Consider the following 26,370-nt stretch of genomic DNA (forward strand, 5'->3'; position numbering starts at 1 on the left):
ATGTTCGTAACAGCTTTCAGCCCGACTGTGTTTATCAGTCTTTGTCATTGCACTTAACCCAACAATCCGCCGACAAAAGAAAACGCTCCCCCACACGCCCACAGCACGGTTAGTCATGAGTGTCGAACACAACAAAACCATGGAGGCTGTTAATGTGTGTGTGGGCGAACGGGAAAACACATGCTTAGTGTGAGAACTGGACAATTAAAACTGAGGAGAAGATGCGAGAAAATGAAGACAAATGCAGATTTTAGGGACGTTTTATATCCAGAAATCTTTATCTTTTTACTGGTTTTAATAACTTGGTCTGTTTGTTTTGGAGAGGAGGAGACCTCTGTGGATAATTGAACCCCTGGTAAAAACCTCCTGAACGATGAGCACTTAAAGAATTCTAACCGGGAGAAGTTTCAGCTGGTTGCAATCCTCAAAATCCCCCTAAATCTTATACACTGGACCTTCAGTGCTGCCGCACAAAACTTGTGCACTGCATCTTATTTCTACCTTCTCAGGCAAACTTACTTCCAAGATGTCAAACTTGGCCGTCTTGACTTTACTCCAGGTCTTCTTGAGCCGAGACACAGGACTCATGTTCATCCCAGCTGCAAGACGGAGAAACAACAACATGAGAAAAAGACAATGAGAGAGATATCACAACCAAGAACAAACCCAAACATGATCGCATTAACACATGGCATTTTCCCATTCAGCCAGACAGACGCACACCCCCCACCCACCTACCACCCCTCCGCCCTTCCTCCCATGGCGGTCTTCCTTTAACACCCCCACCCTGCTCCTCCTTTTCTTTCTTTCTCCTGTTGTTTCTTCTGATGCAGCGAGGCAAAAGGCCGCAGGAACAATGGAGTTAACACACGCCTCGTTTCCCCTCCCAGAGCTCTGCTTCCCATATGTTAATCCTGTGTGTGCGCCTGGTGCAGGTTCAGGCACCGGGGGTCACCGTCGGAGCAGAACAACACAAAACAAACCTCGAATACACAAAAGGATCCACAGGCAGAAATATAAACTGCTAAAAGCAAATTTTCTTCCTGAACTCACTCCACTTCCCGGGAGACGGTTTGAGTTTAACATGACACTTCAGCGCTGCGGGGCCGAAATGAATGACCACGGCGGCATATGAGTGTGTGTCAGGACGTGTCTTGACTGGGAAATGGCTCCATCCACTCACAAAGACACCAGTGTGTGTGTGAGGACAGGTGTTGGCTGTGGTAGCGGCCCCGCTGGGACACACACTCCTCTTTATGAGAGCATTAATATATCGTTGATGTCTTCCTTTTCAACGCCAACACAATGTCGCAGAAGTACAGAGGAGACACTGAGGGAGCGTGTGTGTTTGAGATATTCTTCTACACTAGAGGTTTTTACTGATCCAGGACATGAGTCAGGTCAAGTCAAAATCATTTTCAGTCTAGTTTAGATCGGGTAGGATCCAGTTCTTTGTCTTTCCAAGTGTCAATATGTCTATATATATATATATATATATATACACACACAGGTGAATAAGACATTCTGCTGTCATAATCTGTGTGAACTAACCCTTTAATAAGATCACTAATACATCGTCTAACCCTGGTGGTTCCCTGGAGACGATGCTGGTGGAGATGGGATTTGCCTGTGGCGTTCCCTGTTCTCACTCTCAGGGGAGAGAGACAGAGAACAGCTGGCACTCCCAGTATCCTCTCCTCTCCTCCGTCATCCTCCCTCATGTGCGCTCACTCTCTCTGGTCAGTGTTGACCATCTGCCTGGATGGTTTGTTCTGTGTCCTCCTCCAGCTGCCTCCCCCCACCACCCTCTCTGCTCTGGACACACAGATCCTCCCCCCGCCTCCTCCCCCTCTCAGGCCTGTGAGGATGACCAGATGCCCTCGACTCTAAACACTGGGACATCTCTCAGATCCCCGGAGCCCCTTGGCTTGTTGGCTTGGACCTCCAGCGGGTCTCTAACCCGTCTGAAGTGCTTTAAGGGTCGACATGTGTCTGATTCAACCTGGGTAGTTCGACTAATGTCATCGCACCAAGCAGCAACCTCCACTGCTGAAAAATGAAGCCAACGGGAAAACTGCAGTTCACTGAATGAGCATAATTAAGGGCGTGGCTGCTTTGACTGATTGGTGGGTACCATCAGTTGACAAGTTGCTACCATGACATTGTTGCTGGTCCAGATTTCTTCTTAGTCATTAGTTCAAGGTCCTAATAGCATCATACTTGCATTTGGCCATGCTGGCAAGAAGCTGTCCCTTACTCCTCATTCAAAAGCAGGAAACGGCATTTCAGAATAAAAGCTCTGTGCTGGAAATTCACGGCACCTACGACCCACTTTTGGACCATGACCCACTAGTTGGGAACCACTGGGTTAGGTAATGTAACCATGGCATTACCCCAGATTCACAGGGTATAGGTGTAGCCTTATCTGTCCCTATTTCAGTGTGTTGTCAATTCATAAACGTTTATTGTTTTGGTCGTGTGAGAAGTCTTGTTTTTCCCAGTAAGTATATTTTGTTTTAATGGTTTTAAGCCTGTGTTTCACTGGCAAAAATGAGCCTTACCATTATCAAAGTTAACCCTAGCTGTAAAGGCACCAAACCAAACCCTTTCATCCTAATATGGTCGCTTGTGGCTCAAACAATCCAAGATAAGGCTACACAATGGGAATCCACAAACCAATGGGTGATGTCTGATTATTGTAGTCTATGATTTGCACCTAGAAGCTGTTTAGTACAACTAGAGTCTAATGTTCTGTCGTGTGAGCTCCACTGGGGTTAAGTGGCGTGGGTAAGGGTGAAATGAGAAAGATGCAAGAACTCCTTTCTCAGTTTTCCTTGGTTGAACCAGCAACCTTCAAGCCATTAATCCACTTCTCTAACCTTTAGACATGTTCAACTAACCTCTGATGTTATGGAACTGGATTTTATGCTTTTGAAAAGTCGCCACAAGTCACAAGGTGCAAGAAGGTCAAAATGAAACGAAATGAGAAGGCCCTGCACACTTGGGTTCAACTCAAGTATTTGACAGTAAAGTCAAGTTTTCTGTCACTTGACGTTTCCACATTACCCACAATACTGCAGTGTGTATTTCTGCAAATACAAGCAGTCAAATGTCAGAAAGCCGAGGGGGAAAACTGTCACTGAGACAATTATCTGCATGAACTGCTGCTCCGTTCCCTCTGCTGCCGAGTCTCCCTGATATCATTAGACGCAAGTAAATTACGTACATTGGAAATGAACTGGGACAAAGTCATGAGAGGTTACCGCTACAGGGGGAGATCACATCGCTGCACCAAATTCTCACTGAACAACAGATGCATTTACCACGCTGATCTGATTTACTGATGACCGGAAGGAACGCAGATTGGAGGGAACAAGTGCACAAATGAGACTGACAGCATTTTAAAAGTGTGACAATCATTTCTTGGTTAATGAATCTCATCTTGAACCCCAGTTCAGGTTACAAGCAGCTGTCCTGTCTGACGGTACAATAAAAGCATAACTCATGCGTCGTGTCGTTTCACAGAGAAGGAAAAGGAACTCACAGATGATGGCCATGAGGGAGTTAAAGTTGCCGATGTTGAAGCATTCGCGCGCCACGTCAATGAAGAACTCGATGACTCGAGCTCGGTGCTTCTTCTTCACAGGCTGTTAACAAAATGGAGGACATTAAAAAACTACATTAGCCCTCAGGAGAGACTGCACGGTGGGGTAAATGTCTTTGTCGGAAATCAGGTTGTTCTATAAAAGTGTATTATCATTAAAACAACGTGCAGAGAGCACTGGAGTTTGCTTATACTTCATGAAACATTCGAGGCTGTTCTTTTCTGGGAAGCAGTGACGTATTTAAGGCAGTTTTGTTGCCGAAACAATTAAATGATACCCTGTTGACCCTTTGCTAAGTCCCGTCCCTGGACTTAGCAAAGGGTCAACTGGAAACTGAACATATTTTGGTCGGTCAAAATGAGCATTTATCTTTTTTGCACTTTCATGTAACTGGCTGAGATTTGCCTCCAGCTGTGTCCAGCAGCAGCAGTCGGGTCAAGTGCTGAAATGACTGCCGGAAAATTACCAACAACATTTTTGATGAACAATTAATCACTCAAGTCCACTGTCAAAAACAAACATCCGCTGTTTTGGAGCTTCTTTAATGAGAGAATTTGACATTTTCTTTTATTAAAATCGAATGTTTGAGTTTCAGACTCGTCACTTTGAGCTCAGATGGACATTTTTCAATCTTTTTTCTGCCTGCAAAGCACTCAACATTTCTTATTCAGGACTGAACTTGGTCCCGTGCTCATTACTCACCATGCAGATTTCTGTAGCCACCAGATAACTGAGTCTGTTGAACCATTCGACATAAGCTTCCAGGTTGCTGGCCTTCTTGTGATCACTGAAGCAGCTCTGCAACAACAACAGACTTTTTAATTAGCACGCCAGCTAATTGCAAAGCAAAAATAGTGCTGAAGTGGAAAAATTAAGCTGATATTTGCTTTTTTTATTCCTTCCCTCAGTCACTGCATCATTGAGCATGAAAAATAAACTCTTGGCCATGCGGACCTGTAGCCAATCACGCTCAACTTCACTGCCTCTATAAGCACAATAGTGGTCAATGTTATTCACATTATGCATGCTGGTCCTTTGTGTGGATTCCTCTTGATCTAATTCCACACATTCCTTTGGCCTTACGCCACTCGCCCCCATGTAGTGTTTCCAGCCAGTGGACACACCGAATTTTTAACATGCAAGCACACACTCACACACAAACACACACACACACACAGTTATTCCCATCTCTTCCAAGTGGCTTGTTGGAATACGAGGCAGGCTAGCCTGAGGCACAAAGGCAGCCTTAACCCCCCATCACCTCGCTTCCAAAAAGGGGGGCTGTTGCCTAGCAGCCGAACGCCAGACAAGAGAACCCACCGCTCGACACACATACACACATTTACACACTCACACACCCCTTACCCAAAACAAACCCTTGGCAGCAGTGGTTGCTAGGAGATGAGGTGCATGCATGCCCATCTCATCCAGACACTGGGGTGATTTGAGGAAATTGTCAGTGAGGTGTGTCTGAGTGTGTGTGTGTGTGTGTGTGAGAGAGGAGCGGATATTTGGTCTGCTGCTTCAGTCTAGAAATCACCTGCCCTCACTCTGACCTGTGCAGCCGCTGGTCTCCGTGTTGTGTAAACTCGACATTCGTCTGGAAGAGAAACTAGGCCATCTCACGTCTAACCCGAAGCAGACGTAGACAGAGCAGGTCCGCACGTAAGACTTCAGCCAAAAAAGATTGCGTAACTATCACTGTATATGCTTCCCTTATCTGGCGGTTTATTCTTAGCAAAGCATGCAGACGTTACCTTATCATTGTCCAGAGGGTCCTTCTGGACGAAGGCCTGGACAAATTCTTCAGGTCCGATGTAACTGAGTCTCTCCTGAGAGAATAGAAAAAGGGAAAATCAACTCTTTGCACCCATCTTGAGTTCGGTCAGTGCTGATGAAGCTTCTGCAAGAGTTTGCATCACCCTCAAAACCAGCACTTAAAAATAGCATTCGAGGAATCATCAGGAGGTTTAGACATTGTTTGAGTGACATCACTGAGCCAGTAACATGAAGCTTTCTTCAATCAATTCAATAGCTAATTAAGGCTGATGGTACTTAATGGATCCTTTCTATGGTACAACACTGTGATTGATGGGTGCGTTTTTCCACAAATTTCCACAAATTAAATTGTGAATCAGTTTTTCCTTCAACTACTTAGATGCAAATATATTCAGGAGGGTGTGACTGGATTATATAATTAATCAAGTAACTCTGATATATCATGGGACTTCATGCTGCCTCACACCTGAATTTCCTCTGATCCACATGGTGGTTTTATCAGCTAAGATTTCAGATGACAGGTAAGTACACTTCTTTTCTGAGGCTTTCTGGTGGAAAATGAACACTTTGACTACAATAAAAGAGGCTGAGAAATACTCCGGTATCAAGGTGTGCTTGAAAAATCAGTTTCTATCATCCTTTATTGCATCTTGCACATCTCAAGTAGCCATAAAGATGTATTTTTTGTCTTGATTCTTAGGGTTTGCATTCAGTTTTTTTAACGCACAAACTAAAAATGTGCATAAAAACATGCAAATTGACGTTTATCTTTCGGATCTGGGGAGCAACCCTCAATCAAGCTCTTTTTTTAGACTGATTTGTTTTTCATTGGCAAACTGAAACGTAATGAATATAAAGCTTTGGGTCAAACGCTGCTGTCTATAATCAATGCCGTGGCAGGTCGGATGTGGGAGGCGCCGTGGCATTTGGTTCACCTCGACCACCACACTGATTTCTAATCCATCATACATGTCAGGCTCACGCCTCTTTCACATGTTCTCCTCTCCAAGATCGATTTGGTGCTATTCTCTTTGGCTCCTGTGCCAATACGAGTGCGAGTCATTGGCAGGACTTGTGATTGTTCTTTGGAAGATGACATTTACATTTTAATTTGGTTTGACGTGTCACAGCAAATGATTGATACGATGGGATGATTTAAACTGATTTCTAAGGTGAGGCTGAAGAAAATTAGCCTTCTGGGCAAAGTCTGGCTCGATAACGGGTTTCTGTGGATCACTGGGTTTTGTCCTGGACAAGAAAGACATGAACTAATAGATCTAAATACAAAAAGATAATATTTGGACAACTCCTTGAACGTCTGTGTTGCTCTCACCAGTTCTATGTGCGTGAGCTGCTGGGCGACAGTGAACGGGTCGTTGCAGATGGACAGCATGTCTCTCTGGATGGCCGCCTGGGGTTTCGCCTTAAGAGCTGTCAATCGCTCGGTTGCCGTGGCGTTGATCTTGACCAGCGCCTCCTCGTACTGGCTGAGCACCGTCAACCTCCTGATCAGACCCTGGCTCATCTGACTGACCGCCTTCCTGTAAACCTGATGGATGGACGGGAAAACACAAGCAAGGGAAGGAGAGAGGTGAAAGAAGAGAATCACTTAGTTAGAGCTCAATGTTCAGGAGCTTAAAACAGAATTTTATTCACTCGGGACTCCACAAAACAAACTCTCGTTGGATCATTAAGGAGCACTAGGGAACCCCAAACTCTTCCCCAAAAACTAAGGCTTCGTTCTCCTGTTCTCCAGCTCGGTACGGGTTTGAAACGCGATGGGGACCCTGCTGTTAGACACAGTTACATCAATAAGAGTGTAAGGACTCCTTTAACATAGATACTAAGAACAAGACAGCAAAGTGTGATGTAAATGTGACCAAATTCCCAGTAGCATGCGCGCAGCCACTTTGTTTAGCTCAGCTGTAGGCATTTTAGGTTATTCCCTAACCACTCATCTGTGGCAGGGAGTGATAACAACCTCACTGGAATTTACAACACACACATTGACTACACGTCAGCAGAACTGACTGCAGACTGATGCCAGCTCTCAGCCCAAACCACACAACGACCCTCAGAATGCGACGCCTCCTGTGTTTGTTTTGCAGAGAAGCATGCTTTTGGTGATGCACTGGGAGGTTCGCTCATACTGTAACGTTGTGCAATCCTCTTCCTGCCGGCCTCATTAAGGTCTCTCAGCTCAGCGAGGGGGGGACTCTTGGCTCTGTGGCCTCAGAGGTCTAGAGGTCGTCCTGTTTTGAACCTTCCCTCGGACTCCAGGCCACGATTAGATAAGTGTTCAGTCCCCTCACTGACTCAGTTTAGCACAGACGTTGCATAAGAGGGTCTATGGAGGGAAGGGGAACATGTGTGTTTGATTTTGTGTATGAGACTGTGTGTTATTGTGTGAACATGAAGGATCCTGTCCATGGCCTCTTTCCATACCACTCCTACAGGCTGCCCAAAAAATCTGGGGTGCTGAGGCCCCTTTTCTCACGATCACATCCCTCCTCCCTGAACTTCCTGCCAACTTCAGTCTCCAGAATCTGGGTTCTCCAAACAAGACTCCAGTTCAACAGGGTGGGAAGAAACACAGCTCGCCTTATAATGGATGTGGAGGCCCGGTGCCGAGACAGCAATCAAGTGTGAGGAGTCGGTGCGGCGCTCAGGCACTCGGGGAAAAATGAGCGGACTCTCATCACTCTGCTGGAAACAGCCAGGGCAGGACCCTTTTTGAAATTCACTTCCCCGGGCGTGACTAATGCATCTGTCTGTGGGTGATGTGGCTGTGATAGGTGTGATGGCACATGAACAGACACATTCGCATGTCAACCGATCAAACTGCGGCTCCGTGGATACTGCAATCTTGGCAAGGGGTGATTGTGAGAGCACGAGAGAGAGAAGAGAAATGAAGTTGTAGGAAAAAAATGAGGATTTAAAAGTGGTGTCAGGATGGACCGAGGATCTGAGAGCCCTAATCTAATAATTATCTTTGCACAAAGTCCAATGACGTTCCTACTAAAGCCTGTGATTTATTAACTTTATTAATGGTTAATTTTTCCAAGGAATTGATTATGTCAAAAATTTGCAAATCATTTTGACATCAGATGCTTCTCCTGCTCTGCCAACACATCAGACAGTCAGCACTAGTTGAATGAAATGAAAGGGGAACTCCAGTATTTTTCAATCTGGACCCTATTTTCCAGTGTTTTTATGTCAAAGGAGACTCCTGGGAACAACAAGTTCTTAAGTATTGAGAAAGAATAAATGCTGCAGTCAGCAAAACAGGCCATAATGTAGCCACTAGGGGCAGGCATGCCTCGTCAATTTATGTCCAATAAAGATGCTTGTTTCGGCACCAACAGGCTCAGATCATTTTTATGAGTGTCTGACAACATTTTGGAAAAAGGACCCTACAGAGAAATCGATTTTCAGCACCTGTTCTGTTTTGTGTTCAAGTCTTGCTAAAGTAGAATTCCCTTTCTGCGCACCAACACAACAAACTAATATTGGCACTCCTCTCCTCAACTGTCACTAACGTTTTCTTCCTGCAGCAGGTCACCTCTTGTGAAATTTCAAGACAAAACTTCACTGGGTTCCTGTTAGACATCAAATCTATTTCAAGGTTCATAATCAAGCCCCTTCCTACCTGTCTGAACCCCTTTATATCTACACACACTCCCGTACTCTGAGATCCTCTTCTGCAACCAGCTCACATCACCATCCGCTTGACTACCATGGGTTCTGTCTGATTTTATGATCTATGGATACGTTGCTGCTTTTTTTAACTGGCTTGTAAGTTGTCCTTGGGTGCTTTGAAGGGCGCCTATAAATAAAATGCAATATTATTATTATTTTTATTAAAACTTCTCATTTGTGAGACTTAGACACAAAAGACTGGAGCAAGCAAAAGGAAAAATGTTGCATTTCTCCTTAGGGTCCTTTCTGTATTGTTTTCAGACACTCATAACAGCAATCTCAGCCTGTTCACGGCAAAAACAAACATTTTAAATGGACATAAATGGACAGGGCACACCTGCCCTGAGTGGTTTCATTGAAGCCTGTTTTGCCGCTACTGGCTGCAGCAGTCTCTCAACACTGGAGCAATTCAAAAACTGTTGTTCCCACGAGTCGCTTGGACACAAAAACATGGGAAGATAGAGTTCAGGCTGAAAAATACCAAACTCACCCTTTTATGTCAAAAACTTTCAATAATCAATTACTCGATAAACTCATGAACAAAGCAAAAATGCCAAATGTTCTCTGGTTCCAGCTTCTCGATACTTGTTTTTTGGGACTGTTGGTTGGATAAAGGGAGCAATTTACAGGCCTCATGTCGGCCTCTCAGAACGTGTGAGGGGACTGTTTTTTTACTATTGAGTGATCAATCCAAAAAAACGTGGCTGCAGGTCTACGTTAAATATCTCCATTCAGTCACTGTAATATCAGCGTAAACACTGTACACACTCAGCTAAAGCTTGACCGCACTCCTGCACAGTTGGATAACAGTGAGACACACCACCAGTGAAAATCGCTCCAGTTGCCACTTCAAAGTCAGCCATCTGCCGTAGCTTCTGTCCCCACTACAAAGAGGGGACGGGCCAGGGTCGGATAAATATAGTCACAGATCTTGGAGACAACAGCACGCCTGACATTTCTAAGCAGAGGGAGTCACATTTGCTCATCAGAACTATTGGCGTTACGAAAGAGGGGGCCCGGCAGGGGCACGCTGTTCCCTACACTATCAGCCCTGGCAGCCGTCCTGAGGTGGCAGACGGCTGCTCAGTACAAGTCACCACGACTGAGCGCGTGGTTGCTTCATGCCATAGTATCACTAGAGGTCCTGTTTTTCTTGGCTGAGTGCTGATACTTCCTGTGGAGCACCACCTGACCCACACAAAAGGCTGGACTGTTTTTAGCAGGTTAGCCAAGCAGCACTAATGAACGGATAGTAAAGGTGCACTAAGCAGGATTATTTTATCCACAAACACATCCATGCTGCCAAGTCACGATGGGGCAGAGATACCTCCAATGCACCTAACGAAGATGTACCAGCCTCTCGCATTCATTTGCTAAAAGTTCAGGTCCATTCTGGAGTCACTCTGGCAAAGTCCAAGTCAAGTCAGGGGATTGTAAGCACTTTATCTATTGCAAGTCTTTCAGGTTAAAGTCAAGTCTTTAGAAAACTCTTCCTCTCCAAAACAAAAGTCTTTTATTCAAAGTGCAATGGGCATTTTTACTCGAAAAACTGACCTGCCACAGTTGGTCTTCTGGTTCTGTATGTTTAAAGTTTTTGGCTCATATTTAATTCCCTTGGTAAAGTTAGACGATAAAGTTGTCTTGAATCTTTTTCTGCTCTACACAGGAGCATTGTGATAACTTTTGTTATGAACCAGACAAAACACAAGCATTAAACTTTGTATTTCAGCAGTTACCTCACTGGGAGAGACCACTATCCAGATACTGATATAAGAGTGCAGTGGCACCTGTCATGAAAGGGTACTGTGCATGCACCACTTGGATAAAATACTGTAATGTTTGTCCAAGAGTCTGCTTTTTATCAAGTGTACCAGGCAACCAGACTGGATATATAACGTGGGATCTGTTAAATCAACCCAACTTGTCATAATAAAGCAAAAAAAGAACCTAGTGCAAAATAAAAACTGCACATTTTGAGGGAAAGCAAGACCTTGGTACCATCAAATGAGGTCAGATCAAGATCACAGCGCTTGTTTTCTTCTCGACTGCTGCTTCCCTATATATCCAACCACATCCATAATGACAGTCTTACTACAGAGATCAAGGTCCTGGAATGTTTTGAGTGTGGTCTGGACACGGCTTTGACCAGATGTTCGGGACATCTATTCTGGACTCAAACCCTTTCCCAGAGCACTGCGGTTGACGCTCTGAAGAATCAGCGTCTAACTCTGCACTCGAGACCTGCTGCTGGTTAGACATTTGTGTTTTTGTTTTCAAAACATGATTTCCAGAATCTGTGAGAAACATGAATGCAAATTAGCTCTGATCAAACCCCGGCTGTTGTCGCCGGACTGCTTCCTTACTCTTTAACTGCTGGACTTCTTGGAGGAAATGTCTTGTGCCGCTCACGCTACCCACTGCAAGCAGTCATGTTTTATTATCACGGGTTATCATCTATGGATACATGAATAAACTATATCACAACTTTACTTCCTCAATATGTTCTTGTAGCGATTGCTGAACCCGAGGCACCCAAGCTTCCCTAAGAACCATTCAGTTGAAAGACCGTTGCTTGTCACGCTGCGCTAATCATGAGCACACATGCCCCTGGCTTACATGATATCACAGCACATCTGCAGGGTGCTGTAAAGTAATGTAAAAGGCTGCTTTGTCTACACAGTACACACATCTAGTGTTCTGAACCTTTATCCACTGAAAGAGCTTTTTTCTCTTAATGCCATATGTCAAACGTTCTGTTAATGTGGGGTCAATCAAAGGCTGCATGCTGTGCAAGAACGTGGTCCAACAGCATGAAAACTAGGGGTGTAACGATGCATCGATTCATTGATTAATGATCCGATTACATCGATGCAAAATGAAAACATCGATCCATATCGTCATCTTAAAGATACACCTTTATTTTAAAATTCACTTAAACATGAGAAATGTGAGACTTTAGTGAACGGGTCTATTTTTATTATTTTTTGTTACAGAACAACACTGTTTTTCCATTTAAATGCCTGATACCTGGAAGAGCTCAGAAATAAAATGGTCAAATCATATTCTAGTTGTTTTTGTGAGCTGATGTAAATGATTGTGTTGGATGGGCATATGATATCATGTCATATCGATCGCAGGCTCCTGAACTGAATCGAATCAAAATCATATCGTGACAGACTTTGTGATATCGGCAAACATCGTATCGTCATCCAAGCAAATCGATAGAATATCGTATCGTGATGAAGCTGGTGATTTACACCCCTAATGAGAACTAGAGCAGTGGAGGTGGGTCAGTTTCCGGTCTAACCAGTCTGGTTTGGTGTACGAGCTTGAACTGGTTTGGTTATATGCAAACCAGCTCAACTGGCATTGTCATTATGCCATTAATCAGCCGCATCTGCCGACAGTGTCACAGTGCTAAATACTGCATTAATGAAAAGCACCATGACACTGTGATTAACTTCATATTATCTTTATGACCGGACTAAGGACAGGCCGTGTGCAATTTGAAAACATGAAGATGAAATTTCAGTAGAGGTGAAGAGAGCAGCACACGATGCGTTTGTTAACTTAAGTTCACGTGGTTTTTTTGAGTGCTGTGCGAGAACTGGCGAGTTACTGGAGAGTTAGTCTCTCAAAGAAACTAAAACTGTGCCAGATTAAAAACATGTGGGATTTAAAACCGCCAAAAGAGGCATCCTAACTGGCTGCTGGCAGCCTTTTTAGCTGAGCTTTAGCGTGATGCTGTGTTTCTATTTATTCCCGTTGCTCGCTTTGAAAGCACCATAACGGACGAAGAACGTCTGATCCATGACATCAAAATGAAGAATTATCTATAGATACCTTTTTATTTCACTACAAAGACCAAAATAAGGTGGTAGCCGGCTAGAGGGAGCTCGCCAGAGAGCTAAAAGTAAATGACCATTGCTAAAAACAAGCTAGGCTATCTGCTGTTGGCTAGGTACAAAAGGACACAATTTGTCAAAACAAATGGGCATAAAAAGCAAAAGATAAAATTATTTCGCAATCTGGCAGTTAGAGCCACTTTCAGGTTCAACTTTTACCTACTACAGGTAACATGGTTGCTTTTGCACACAGATGTTTCCTTTTAATGAAGGATTATAAGCAACTTTCTATTTCACCTCCAGACTATCTGGCTAAATAATAAACAATGGGAGACAAACTAAAGGCTAACCCTGAATAAATGAGCGGAGAAGCTTAACCACTGCACAGCAGATGCTTTCTAATGTCTTTTAGGGAAGAGATGTAGAGGGTCCCTGCAAATCAATGCAACATTATGCAGGGCTGGGTGATCACCTGTAGTGGCCCAACACACTATTACTTAATAGTGTAGCCTTGATAAGCTAGAAGAACACCTGCGGCTTTCAATTATGTGGAAACGCTTAAAAAACGAGGCACGTTATTTTATTCTGTTAAATGTAGCGAGCATGATATCACCCCAAGAGAATCTTGTGCTACATGACTTTGTGTTGCCTCAAGGCCAGAATCGATTTTCAACAATCCAAAATATCTTTGGAGGAGTGGTGTGTGGTGTTAATGCCGACCGCAGGCAATCTACTGTGAAATCAAAAGACGTTTGTGTGACCATCAAAACACGGCACCTGTGTGTATGAGCATGACTGAGCTAGTGTGTATTACTGATGCTCAGTTAAGATGGGTTTTATGTCCGAAGGGGGGGCGGGGCTGCACAAGGAGCTGTAAATGTGTCCAAGTGTCAAACGTATTGATTTCTAGATTAAAATCAGGATCAATACTCGTGCTTGCACTATTGATGAGTCATGTGAACCCTGAATTAAAAACAGTAGGGGGTGGGTTGTGTTTTTCTTGTGTGGAATCTCCTGTCAGGACAGATGGATGTTTGTGCCCTCCATCACTGTCTGGTCCTAACAAGCCCCCGCTGCCTTATCGTTAACACCAACCCCCACAAGGTACACTCATTTAACTCGGGCACACAAGCAGAGAGCAAACAGAAACGTATGTGCAACTATCAGGACATGCACTGGAAGAACTGATTCGTGATGACTAAAGTACGGCGTTCGCACACTGTATTTTCAATATGCGTTTTTTTAATACATCATCCGACACAAATAGTTACACACGGAAACCTTGCACACTGAGTCTGATGTGTTTTATCATTCTATTTGTTATGAAAATTCGCGATTTAAGGCAAAATGGAAAGACACACTGGCTCCCTTGCTTCTAACCACCCAAAGTGCCTCCCAGACTGTCGGCTCTCTTTCTCTACACCTTACATTTTGCACTGTGGTTATCTGAAAAGGCTGAGCTGTCCTCCGTCTCTGTCTCCACACCTCCTCATCATCATCACTCAACTGAATACCTACTATCTGACCTGTTGAAAGTAGCTATCGGAGTTATGATAGGGTACTGAGCGTTCTGTTCCTCTTTCTTGTTGCAGCTGTAGTGGTGTAGTGGAGGGTATACGCAGGTATATGGGGTATACCCAACTTTTTTCCTGGCCGTATACAGTATACCCACCTATCAGTCAAAAGGCTTTGGAATATACAGGACAGTATACCCACTTCCTCTTTGATAACCTAGCCAGTTGCACTCCCAACTCATCACCTACCATGTTTTTACTACTTCTTGGTCAAACAACTCTCTAAAGGCTTTTGATGGATGCGAAAAACACAGAAAATTTAATGTGTTACGAAAACTTTAAGGACAGACTGACGTTTCGGAATAAGTGTGCACAAGTTTGGACAAATAATAGACTAGATGTGCAACGGCCTTAACCCAATTATTTACCCAAACCAAAGAAACCTGAAGTGGGTTAACCTAATGCTAATCGTCGGACCCTACTTCTGGTGACATGAAGGGGAAAGAACATTGCCTAATAAAGCTTGTTAAAACTACCTGAGAACTCCTGAAAGTAAAAACCTAAACAAAGATGATGGTTTGACGGCTACATTTAGCATTTAGCGGGAAAACAACTAGCAAGAAATAGCTAGCTGTTACATGACATAATGTCCTTAAAACTACAAATTTATGCTTTAACATTTCTGTTTGTGACATCAAACAAACAAGATACAACAGGTCATTTTTTTGTGCTTAGTGGTGTTAGTAGGCAGATTTGAAGTTTGATCAAGCTAGCTGTTTTTTCCTGCCCCCAGTCTTTATGCTAAGCTAGCCACCAACCATCAAAATATCAAAATATTTAGCTGTTCCTTTGAGGAACACACGTGTAGTTTCATTTTAAAAGTCACCGTGTTGTTGTCATGTTAGCTTATGTTCACACTTCCTTTCATATGGCACCCAGAGCATGACTCACTGCTTATCAAAACAACTTTCCTGTCTGTCAGTGGAGGGTCTGAATGTGCAACAGAGATAACAGAGGGTCCGGGACAAAAACAGTCCTACTCCACTGAATAAACTTTGATCCAAACAGCGCAGCAGAGGCTAATGGCGCACTAAGCCAGTGACATTCAGCTCTGCAGCAGTGAAACAATCCAAATGCTGCCTAGGAAGGAGCACCACAGAGACGACAAAAAAAGCCACCTAGCCTGTGAACAATGGGGCTTTTCTCTCAACCCAGCCAGCCTCAAAAACTGCTTTGTTGCCAGAGATACCCCCCCTCCATGTCCCTCCACTGCTATCTGCAAAAATCTGCCTGTGCCTGTAGCTTTGCTGCACGTGCGGCCTATAAAACAGCACTCCACGGTGATAACACTTAAACATGCTATTATCTAATCAGCAGACAGGGCTTTTGTTACTCAACTCATTTAGTATGATTAACTTTTTTTGTTGTTGTTGTTGTTGCGTACAGTGTGCAGCAGGAAGAATAAAAGACTGACCTCGTCTCCACTGGCCAGCCGGTGAGTCAGCTCTTTCAGGCTCCGCATCATCCTCTCGTCCCTGAAGTCGTAAGGGAAGGTTTCCGTCCACTCTGTCAGCAGCTGGAGGATCTTGGGAGCGATCTTCCTGACTCTCATCTAAAAATGCAAGATAAACACATATGTACAGAGTTAACAGGAGGGAGAACCACAGATAGGAGCCTGACCACAGATAGGAGCCTGATGTACACCTGTAACTATGTGTAGCGGCGACACAGCAGATAAAAAACAATAAATTGTGAAGACAATAGAGCCTCTACAAAAATAGCATGTTAAGTTTTGTGTGTGATTTATCCTGGCTTTATATGTGCAGAGGAAATCTCCGCTCATCGCTAGGCTAATTTATACAATGTAAAATGCCATAGGCTTGTGCTAATAACGTTAGCATGTTGTATTTGTTTGGAAAACGTGTTTAGTATAAGACAGTTGTTTTGTCAGTGAACCTTGTGAGTTGTAATGGAACCAAATTATGTGCCGTTACCTTTGTTAAATGTTGCTGTTGTCCCTGGTTTAATATGAGAAAAGGAAAAGTCTGCTAGCTGCTAGGCTAATTTATACAATGTAAAATGCCATAGGGTTGTGCTAAAAACGTTAGCATGTTGTATTTTTGGGGAAAATGTGTCCAGATAAAGGCAAGTGTTTGAAATTGTCTCTATTAAGCCACGTCTAAAGTGTGTTTTGGGTGTTTTGGATCAACTAAACTTTACAGCACTTCACAAAAACCCTGCCGTGGCGCCGCCTTGTGTTTTGGAGGTGTAACTGCAGAGTGACACAGACACACCACCACCACACAAGTATGAATGCCGTCGGGTCTGCCGCACAAGAACAAATCCCACTTAATGAAGAGGAAGCAAAAATTGTATGTACCTTGTCAGCTTGGGGATCGCTGAGTCGCTGCTGCTCCATGCACAGGTGACACACCTTCGACATGAGCTCGTGTGGGCGGATGAAGAGACGAGAGCTGAGCAGGAATGTGAAGATGTACGTCCTCTGTGGAGAGAAAATAATATATGTTTGCTACAGAAGTAATCTCATGATGACAAAGTGATCATTTAAGTTCAAAAATGGGCTTTAAAACTACATGAAATGAAACTCACTTAGGGGGACAATACAGAAACAACAAAAACATAAATAGCAAGTAGGGGGATTTAAAAACTTTTAATCCCTGATGTTTGTAAAGAAAAGAAGATGCAAAAAAGAAAGAGGAAGACAGAAAAATAAAGCGACTTTGGCACTTAACAGGGTCTCAACGCACCAGAGCTTCTCAGACAGAACAAAGGGAAAAAGGAGGCTCCTGACTTTGATGAAACTGCAAAGGAAAAGAAACAACAATAACAGAAAAAAACAACACTCACATCTGGATAATAGTCCACAGTTGGGACCAAGTGGTGGATGAGGGCCTCCAGGGACCCAGACGCCAGGTTGTTGTCATGATAATAGAGGCCGGGGTAGCCTTCCTCCTTGGTCTGGTACAGGTTCTTGTTGTAGCTGCTGGTGTTCAGCTGCCCCGTGAACGGTGGTGTCTGAGGCATGTTGTCCTGCGAAGAGGAAGAGGACAAACACAGGTGCGGTCAGTCAGGACTTCTTCTCTGATAGATATTTCACCGCAGACGCTGATGCAGGGTGGCCAGACAAACCCAAAATAGCTCTCAGACACAAACACAGACGAAGGTTTGGACGCAGTCAACACCCTTCCTCCTCTGGATCCCTGCTGTACATTTTAAGGTTTCTGGGTTTGGGTTTAGTTTATTTGGACGTACAAATGGTCGACTGACAAAGTTCAAATACAAACTGTGGTTGAGACACAAAAAGCACGAGAGAGAAAAAAGCAGGAGGTTCATGAGTCATTACAATGAAAGACACTAGAATGGAAAGCTCAAGACGCTTTATTGACCCCACTGAGCTTTTTACAGGGACTTAAACCCTTAACCTCAGCAGTATTAGTGCCTTGCTCCAAAGAACCAGTTACTGACATAATGAAACTGCAGGCTAAAGGTGTATCTTCCCATAAGCAGCAACCTTTAACTGCTGGAAAGAACCAAATTCTCAGAAAACAAGACTGGAGGAGCTCCCACATTCACATGGGAAATCTTCAGCAGGACAATTCATTCATTCAAAAGCTTTCGTTTACCGAAAGCATTGATAAAGAAAGTCCCGTTTGTGCTCAAACACGCAGACATAAAAACGAAAGTACACTAAAAAACGTGTTGGAGCTTGTGAGAGATTCTGGGTCAGACTGTAGCCCTGCAGGTTCCCATGACACTTAGTTTACCCTGAAAGCGAGCTGTATGATCACGTTGCCTGTTTACTTCCACTGCTGCCGTGTGTGTGCACATGACATAGAGCGAGGAGGAGTGTGTGTGTTAAGGAGGCAGAGCAACTCATGATGCAGGGAGGATCATGACCAATAGAGAAGCACATGTGCAGTGCAGTGCTGTGCTAGGGAGCAAGCGTCAGTCTAACCCTGAGTGAAACACAGCCAAAGAAACTCATTATGTTCTAAGTAGGGATGCATGATATTGGATTTTTGCTGAAATATAACAACTTATTTGGCCGATACTGATATCAATATACCAACTTTTTTCCCCCACCAGATTTTACTGATCATCAAGTCTCTTCTGCAGTAGAATAAACATCATATTATACATGCGTACTCTTATCGTGACGGCCCACCAGCAGATGGAGACATGAAATACAATACTCTGCAGTGTATGTGATATTAATTCATTGTGCAGATTAAGAAAATTAGCCGATTCATTTTAAAGCCATTATTGGGCAATATCAATGACGTGCCAATATAATCATGCATCCCTATCGCTACTTCCTAGCAATCATGGATTCATCACTAACTAACCAAATGTATCTCCAAGCTATGAGGAGGTGAGAGCACCGAGCATTTCGGGATCTGTTGTAGAGAATTTAGGTATCTACCTTATCTTTACTGACTGAAAAATATCATACAAATATTGGAAAACTGTCGAGTACAGAAAGATTTGTAGTCCTGCCTGATTTGTAATCCTGGTTTGGGACAAACAGACATTCCCCAGGACGCCGTCAGGACAAAAGGACATAATAAACTCACTATGGACAGGTCAGGGGACGCACCCTATTGTTTCACTGATAAAGCTACATCGTGAACAACAAACCCATGTTGACATCAGAAGGAGTAGAGCTAGCTAACGTTAGCTGTTAGCAGTCGGTGGCCAGAACTAAGAGCCGATGGAGGTTGCTGTCATGCGTTCAACATCTCTTTGGTAAAAATTAGTATTGGGCAAGGAAAATTATAACGTCCTCATGATGTGTTCAAATGTAATCATGCAAAATGCAGTTTTTGGCAAGAAACTTGAATAAATACAGTTGTTTGAAGGAGAAATTTGTTGATGTTTTCACAGCAATATAAAATAGATATTAAAGAGGGAAATATGATACATGTTGTGATATATATAGTAAAAACATCATACACAATTTAAAGGTTGTTTCATACATGTCTGTGATCGAAGCTGTACCTATTTGAAAGGTAGTATAATTAGGAATGAATGACTTTCATCTGTAACGTCTGCTGTTCATGTATGTTTTGATAGTAAAGGTTCAAATGTTGAGTAACAGAAGTACAAAGTGAGAAAACTGACTCAGTCAGTTAAAATCTAAGGTTTGCCAACATGAGCTCCTAAAAGGCTATTGGTCATACCAGACCAAGTATGGCTGTACAGACAAAACCACTGAGTGTACTGAACTGAGCGAAGGTGCATTTTACTGCCTCAATCTTTCATTTGTGAGAAAAGAATTTTATTCCTTCTTTCACAAGCTACATAGTCTTGCGCTAACCCTTAAACAGCCTCTACAGAGCTGAAGACCATCATCCTCACTCTGACTACTTAAACTCAAACTGGTCCTCACAAAGACTGAACAACAAGCTCACACACACTTTCCTCTGCCAGCCTCCTGACCTCTGAACCTGGCACTTCGGCTCAATCCCATGCCAGGCAGACTTATGGCTGGGGAACCACAAAGGGCCTTTTCACAGTGGGGGGTGGGGGGGGGGGGGGTCGTACAGGGTGCAACAACCCCGCCCCCCCACACCCTCACAACCCTCCACACCCCCACATCCTTGACAATATGCTGCCCCGTGGCTGCCTGCCGAGTCAGGAAGCCTTTACGGCTGATGCACTGCGGTGCTGCCAGGGACGGATATGCAGATGCCAGGAGGTATAAACTGCACCTGCCCACACACTGCCACGACGAGTTCAAACACATCTCAGGGTTCCACTGTCCTGTGATGTAATTTGGGTTTGCAGAGGAGGCTTATATAAGAAAAAAAGAAATCCAAAAGGATAAACATCTGCTGCTTCGACCAGAGGGGGAATTAACAGATATTATTTTGTAGCGTTGAATCTAACCTTTAAGAACACATCACAAGACACACAGTTGTGTTTGCTTTCTCAGGAGCACATGGCTCGATACAGATATCCAAACAAACCCTGTTTATTCATAAGTTCACTAAAACCCTCCTCCCACTTTCACACGCATGCCGCTCCATAATGCACGCGTGCACACACAGACCATTGCTATTATTCAGCCAGACAACCATGGCTATTTCCATGAGAAAGGCGAGTGTGAGGAGTCAGAGCACAGCGGCCCGAGCATCTGCTGCACCATGTGGCTTCCCTGCGGAGAGGGAGAGACCGGGAGATCACGGGTCTGATGGAGGGATACCCTGATAAAAGTCAAACTGTTTTTGGATCTTTGTTTACTCCACTGAGGGTTTCGGGCTGAACTTAAGAGCTCTGTTCTGAGCGGCGTCACACCACATTTAGTTTCAGTTTCTTACTTAGTCGCATCCAAGTACAACCGCAGACATCTTGTGTCCGCAACGTGGCTCTGAACACACCACTGGGGTTCAGATGGAGAGCACATCAACAGCAGCAGGTGATCGAGCGCTGAGAACATTCAGTGCTCCCAGCTGGGATCTAAACCACCAACTCGCTGCTCCCATGCTCGCTTTTCTTACCATTAAAGAGGGGGTTGTTTTGGATGGATGAAGAGCTCATATGATTAGTCAACAGCAATTTCAATACTCCCTTCAGTGTTTTAAGTCATTTTACTATTTAATTGATGTACCTAATTAAGTAAATATTTGTAGATTGCAGCTTCTCCGATATGAAGATTTCCAGCTTTTCTCTATTTTACAGCATCATTAAATGAATCCCACTGGGGTTTCAACTGTTTCAGACAAAATGAGCAATTGGAAGAGGACGTCTAGGGCTCTGAGAAGCACCAGTTACATCAACCAGCTGAGCTGAACTGGGATTAACCTCAAGATGTCTTTGACTTTTATGATGCTATTGTACATCTGTCGGGTCCAACCTTCATCTACCAAACAACTCAAACTGCACAAACACACATCCTCTACAGGTGACACTGAAGTAGACCTTAACAGGGCTGAACACTGAAAGAGTCAAATCATCAGTTGGAGACTCCTCGGTCCACTGAGATCGCTTCATGTCAAGCTGTTTCTTACTTTGTGCTAGTCTTTGTGTTGTGCAGTGTGCTTTTGGAGACCTTTTGGTCCCCAGATTTTGCTGCTGAGTGCACACTCTTGACTTTCACGCTACTCTTTAGTACAGTCAGCTGCAGACAAGATGCACCATGAGGCTCTGAGACAAAGTTATCATCTGCCTTGTGCTTTGAAGTGGTGAATTTACAGCTCACAGATACTTAACACGACACAGTCTCTGGCTTTTCTTTAATATCTAGTGTCAGAGTGAGTGCTGTATGCTTTCACTCTGCTCTTTAGTACAGACAGCTGCAGACACAGAGGCAGCTGCCCAGAGGACGAGCGGCTTTATCTTGTCTCTTCTGCTTAGAAGTGGTGAATTTATAGATCACAGCAACTTGATATGGAGCAGTCTCTGGCTTTTGTTTGATATTCAGTATCGGAAAAAAACAGTTACACATTTTTGATCCGCCGTTAGCCCAGTCAGCTTGTTTATTATGTTGCGTGAATGCAGTGGTCACACCGAACATCCCGCCTAACACTCTCAAACTCTGTGGAAAAAAGGGACAAAATTCCAATATTCACATTAAACAGCCAAATCTGATTCGACAGACAGAATTCTGAGTCGGTCACAGCCCTGGACGTCAGATCACAGAACACATACGGTTTATAAAGTCTAATATTGCAACAAGTTGTACTGAACCTTCAGTGTTGTGACATCACTCTGCCTCTCTGATGTCTTTGAAAAGGCGCACAGTTTGGATTAATCTCATGCTGCCAGGGGCAGGTGAGCGTCTTTGAAGATAAAAGCCGTGTCTCTAATACAAAAAAGCCTCAGATAGAGGACACCATGAGATCAGATGTTGTACTTTGTCCTCTTCTCTAATCTCTCCGTCTCTTGTAGCAGAGCAGAACTTTTGCCAACCAGCACCTGCAGGTCAGCACTGAGTGTTTTAGATCTCATCTATAGACTTTTAAGCATTTCATTGATGCTCTTCATTGTCCGGGTTTCACAAACTAAAACTTCTTATTTTTTTGAGAAACCGCAAATGACAGAAACATTAAAATATCAAAAGGAAAGTTTTACTAACTTACAAATATGAGGCCACTTTTGGCAAAAACTGAGACCCTACTCTCGGGCCAAAAAATGATAATTAGTTTTGCAGCAAGAGAACACCACCACCACCATCACTATCTCTGCACTAAAGCCAAGAGGGTCTGTTCTCCACACATGCCAGCTGCAGCCTTCACCATAATCCTAAAAACAAAGCGCAGGATGCCTACAAGCAGCGACTGAGACAAACTGATTTACATTTGGCTTCCAGGTGTCGTGTGTAGTGGCAGTAGCTGTGGTGAAGGGTGAGGGGAGGGGGGGACCACATGTCAAGTCCTCTGTCCTGACAAAAGCAAACTCTTAGCACGTTGCTGTTGGTTTAGCGTGACCGCTGGCTGGGTGGCAGGAGAGGGTAAACAAACAAAATGCCACAGCTTGCTTCCCCACTTTAGGGGGGGGTTGTTTAAAAGTTGGATTGGTTTTAATTATAGCCTGGCTGTGTGTGTGTGTGTGGCCATCTGCCTCGATGTGTAAAAAGAAGTCTGGTTTGGACTTAGACTGGATTTAAAAACAGAGGATATTCAAATATGTGTCTGTTTCGATCTCGTTTATGAACACTGAATGTCAGAATTTCCTCTGCTACCATCTTTAAACCATGATGTTCTTTAAATATTCAAACTCAGGCCTATTTTTACACTCCGCAGACACTCTTCCCACTTTCTTATTGGCTAAAGACTCAACGGCTGATTATCACATGGCGCTGAGTCTCTCAGATGATTCAGGTGAGTCTTGTGATCGTCTTCAGGGGCTGGGATTTGGGAGGTAGAGCACTCAGCTGACAGAGGCGACACGGAAATGACACTGAAACATGCTATACTGATCATGTGTGTAGTATCTGGAGGTGAGCTGAGGAGAAGGGAAACAAGGGACTTTTTAGTTTCAGGCCATGATTCTCTGAAAGGTTATAGAAATGTCATAATATTTCCCTTTTTTTGCCCTGTGGGGAAATTCTGAAACAGAAGGGCAGCAGCTCAGAAAGCACCAAACCTCCCCGGGCAAATGTCATATCATGAGTTAAACCCCGACATTTGTGTGAAATTACTTTCAGGCTGCAGAGCCATCAATGACACGAGCTCCCAGGTAATTGTCTCCTAACGTTTGGGTGGGGCTGCTTCCCCAGAGGGAGAGATGATGGAGCCCGCTCCCTCGCTGGCTCAAAATACAAGCCATCAAAGAGCCGACGGAGGCTCTTCCCGCCCTGCCCGCAGTGTTAACGACCGCTCTGATGAGCACCCATCAAGCTCAGACACTGTAAAGAGAAACACAGAATATCACTCCTGTGGTTCATGACACGTACGCAAGCAGACGCTCCTGTTTGCTGTTTAAGCACTTCTGTCATGCCATGTTCCTGAGACATTCTCTGAAATCTCCACGTCTCCCTGCAACCTGACGAGTACACGGGTCAAAGCCGTAAAGCTCAGAGATTTGTGATGTAATAAAACATCCTGTGCAACAGCTCTGTGCTTGAGAAGTGGTTTCCACAGAAATGAAAGATAGTTGCTTTGCTTGACTGGGGCAGGAGAATGAGGCTACAGCAGAGGGGGAATGTGAAGCAGGCGCTGCAAAGAGAAACTTTGAGGGACCATCAGTAAATCAACAGCCCCCCCCCCCCCCCCCCCCCCCACTGCGTAAACACTGAGAGGCATGAGGAATCTCGCTCATCCATGGCTTGAGGAAATGAGGGTGAGAGATAGCTGAGTGGCTGCACAGGAGGGCCGAGAGGCCACGGTGCAATAGTAGAAGTAGTCTAAATAAAGAGGGCTGGTTGGTGGTGTTGTTTGAAGCTGTGTGTGGTCAGATGCACGTAAAACTAAAGGCTACACCTGTCTGAGAGGGCTGCCATCAGAAAGTGGGACAAAAGCATGGAAAAACACACATCTTCCCATCCTGTTCACACACACAGCAGCAACAACACACAGACAAATCTCTGCCCCTCACTGCCTTTTAACCCTTCTCCAACCACTCCTCTTGACTACATCCACACCAGCAAGGAGCTTTGTTCTGCTGACAATGTTTTGGCTCAGGCTACCGTGTGCAGCTGTGACACTAAGTGGTAAAAATCACAGCCTCCATATAGGAACCTGTCACCTGGTGTCATCAGTCCTGACAGCCACGTGAAGACAGTAAAACATCCTGCACAGAGGGACGCTGCACAGAAACAACACCTTTATAGCTCCTGCCTGTGATCCTTCTCATGAATCTTCACGACACTGAGGAAACGCCAGGCTTCAACTGCAAGTAGAGGTTGGGATTAGGTTTGGAAACGTCTAATGTCAGCTGTGTTCTGAGGTAGGATACTGTCCTGTGGAAAACAGGGCAATGTGCCCCTGGGCATCTCTTATACAGGAGCAAGACAAACAGACTTTGTGGTGGTTTTGCATCTTTTTTTATACATTATGTGTCTTTTTTGTCTCTTTGTGGTTGCTTTTTGCCTGTTTTTGTAGTTCTGTTGTGTATCTTTTGCAGCCTCTTCCTGATCAGTGCATTTCAATGTAAGAGAGATTTTGAAACCCAGGGGCCCCTGTCACACATTGGGCCCCTGGGCCTGTGCCCAGTTGGCCCATTCAGTAATCCAGCCACAACAGGGTAAACCATAAACTTAAAGTGTGTTGAGGCTTCATTCAAGATACGTCTAGACTGGGAAATTCCTGCCCTCACAGACTTCTCTGTAAGCAGTAATTTCACAATGTGCAGGTCAAACTGGGCTAAATATAGCTGAAAATTAAAAGTCAAAGATTTTTCAGGCAGGACCTGCTTTACAGTCATTTCATACTGTCAAAACAACAATTACGATTCAATTTTGCCCATAAAGTGCTCCACAAGGCAAAATCTGAGCACCTGCAATGCCATGACAACTGGGCAAACTCTTGTGTGATTCGCTTTGCAACACAATGAATCAGTTTAAGTGATATATATGAGCACCACTAAGCTGTACCAGAGAGCACACTTGTTTAAATTCCCAAAGCTCTGCAGTCTTCACACCTTTTTATGTCCAATTACATCACTGCATGCACCAAATATCATCCTCCTGCACTTCAAACACCCATTCCCCCCGAAGCATCCATTTGTCTTCATCTGCACACACAAAGCCCACAACCACCACCACCACCACCACACAACACCCAGCTACAGCAGCAATCATGTAATCCTGGGCAACAATAACTCATTCAAGTGTTACCAGAGGAGGCACCCTCACATTGTCAGCCGGCCACTGCGCTGCCAAATCACCAATAAACGGATTTAGCGTGTCAGCACATTAAGGGAACCCCGATGCATACTTATAGTACAGAGCAGTGGCACGGAAAGCCAAGGAGAACAGGCCAGAGTCACTCAGGAGAGATGCGGGATTAACTTCTCTGATCCCTCACTGTCTTGCAGGAGAAGAGGAGAGGAGAGGAGAGGAGAGGAGAGGAGGGGGGAATCCTCTTAACCGGGAGGTAGTGAAGGTTAAAAATAGTCCGCCATTGACACTGATTTAAAAAATCCCATTACTGAGGAACATTTTAGCGGTCACTTTCTGAGGAAAACAAAGATAGAAACAGCTCAACTGTTTGACAACTGTTTTGATAATAGCGGATACAAATTTGGGTAAAGTCAATAAAGGCGCACTGCCAGTGCGCACACTGCTGTAAAGGTTCAATATAACTACCAGAAACTCAATCTGCAATATTAATATCTGAAGTTAAGTTGGGAGAAGAGCTTTTAATTCAGTGGTCAGCTCGTGTCCAAACGCTGCGAGCCAAATAAAGTGCGCTCTTTCCAACACCTGCGCGCATTTTGGCCAAGCTCCACCAGCTGGTCTCCACG

The 26,370-nt window shown here is 44.2% G+C and overlaps 1 protein-coding gene across 3 annotated transcripts in view; it reads right to left on the bottom strand.

Annotated features, from left to right (window-relative positions):
• The window catches only part of rasgef1ba (RasGEF domain family, member 1Ba), a 192,769-nt gene that overhangs the window by 11,051 nt on the left and 155,348 nt on the right, over positions 1-26,370 (bottom strand). For all 3 annotated transcript variants that reach the window (XM_078170462.1, XM_078170463.1, XM_033619279.2), the window contains 8 exons: positions 17,311-17,493; positions 16,823-16,945; positions 15,917-16,054; positions 6,718-6,933; positions 5,363-5,437; positions 4,308-4,403; positions 3,545-3,647; positions 520-599 (listed from right to left, as the gene is read on the bottom strand). In XM_078170462.1, the coding sequence (XP_078026588.1) occupies positions 520-599; positions 3,545-3,647; positions 4,308-4,403; positions 5,363-5,437; positions 6,718-6,933; positions 15,917-16,054; positions 16,823-16,945; positions 17,311-17,493 (1,014 nt within the window). The remainder of the gene's footprint in view (positions 1-519; positions 600-3,544; positions 3,648-4,307; positions 4,404-5,362; positions 5,438-6,717; positions 6,934-15,916; positions 16,055-16,822; positions 16,946-17,310; positions 17,494-26,370) is intronic.

The sequence above is a fragment of the Epinephelus lanceolatus genome, chromosome 9 (assembly GCF_041903045.1).
Source record: "Epinephelus lanceolatus isolate andai-2023 chromosome 9, ASM4190304v1, whole genome shotgun sequence".
Lineage (NCBI taxonomy): Eukaryota > Metazoa > Chordata > Actinopteri > Perciformes > Serranidae > Epinephelus > Epinephelus lanceolatus.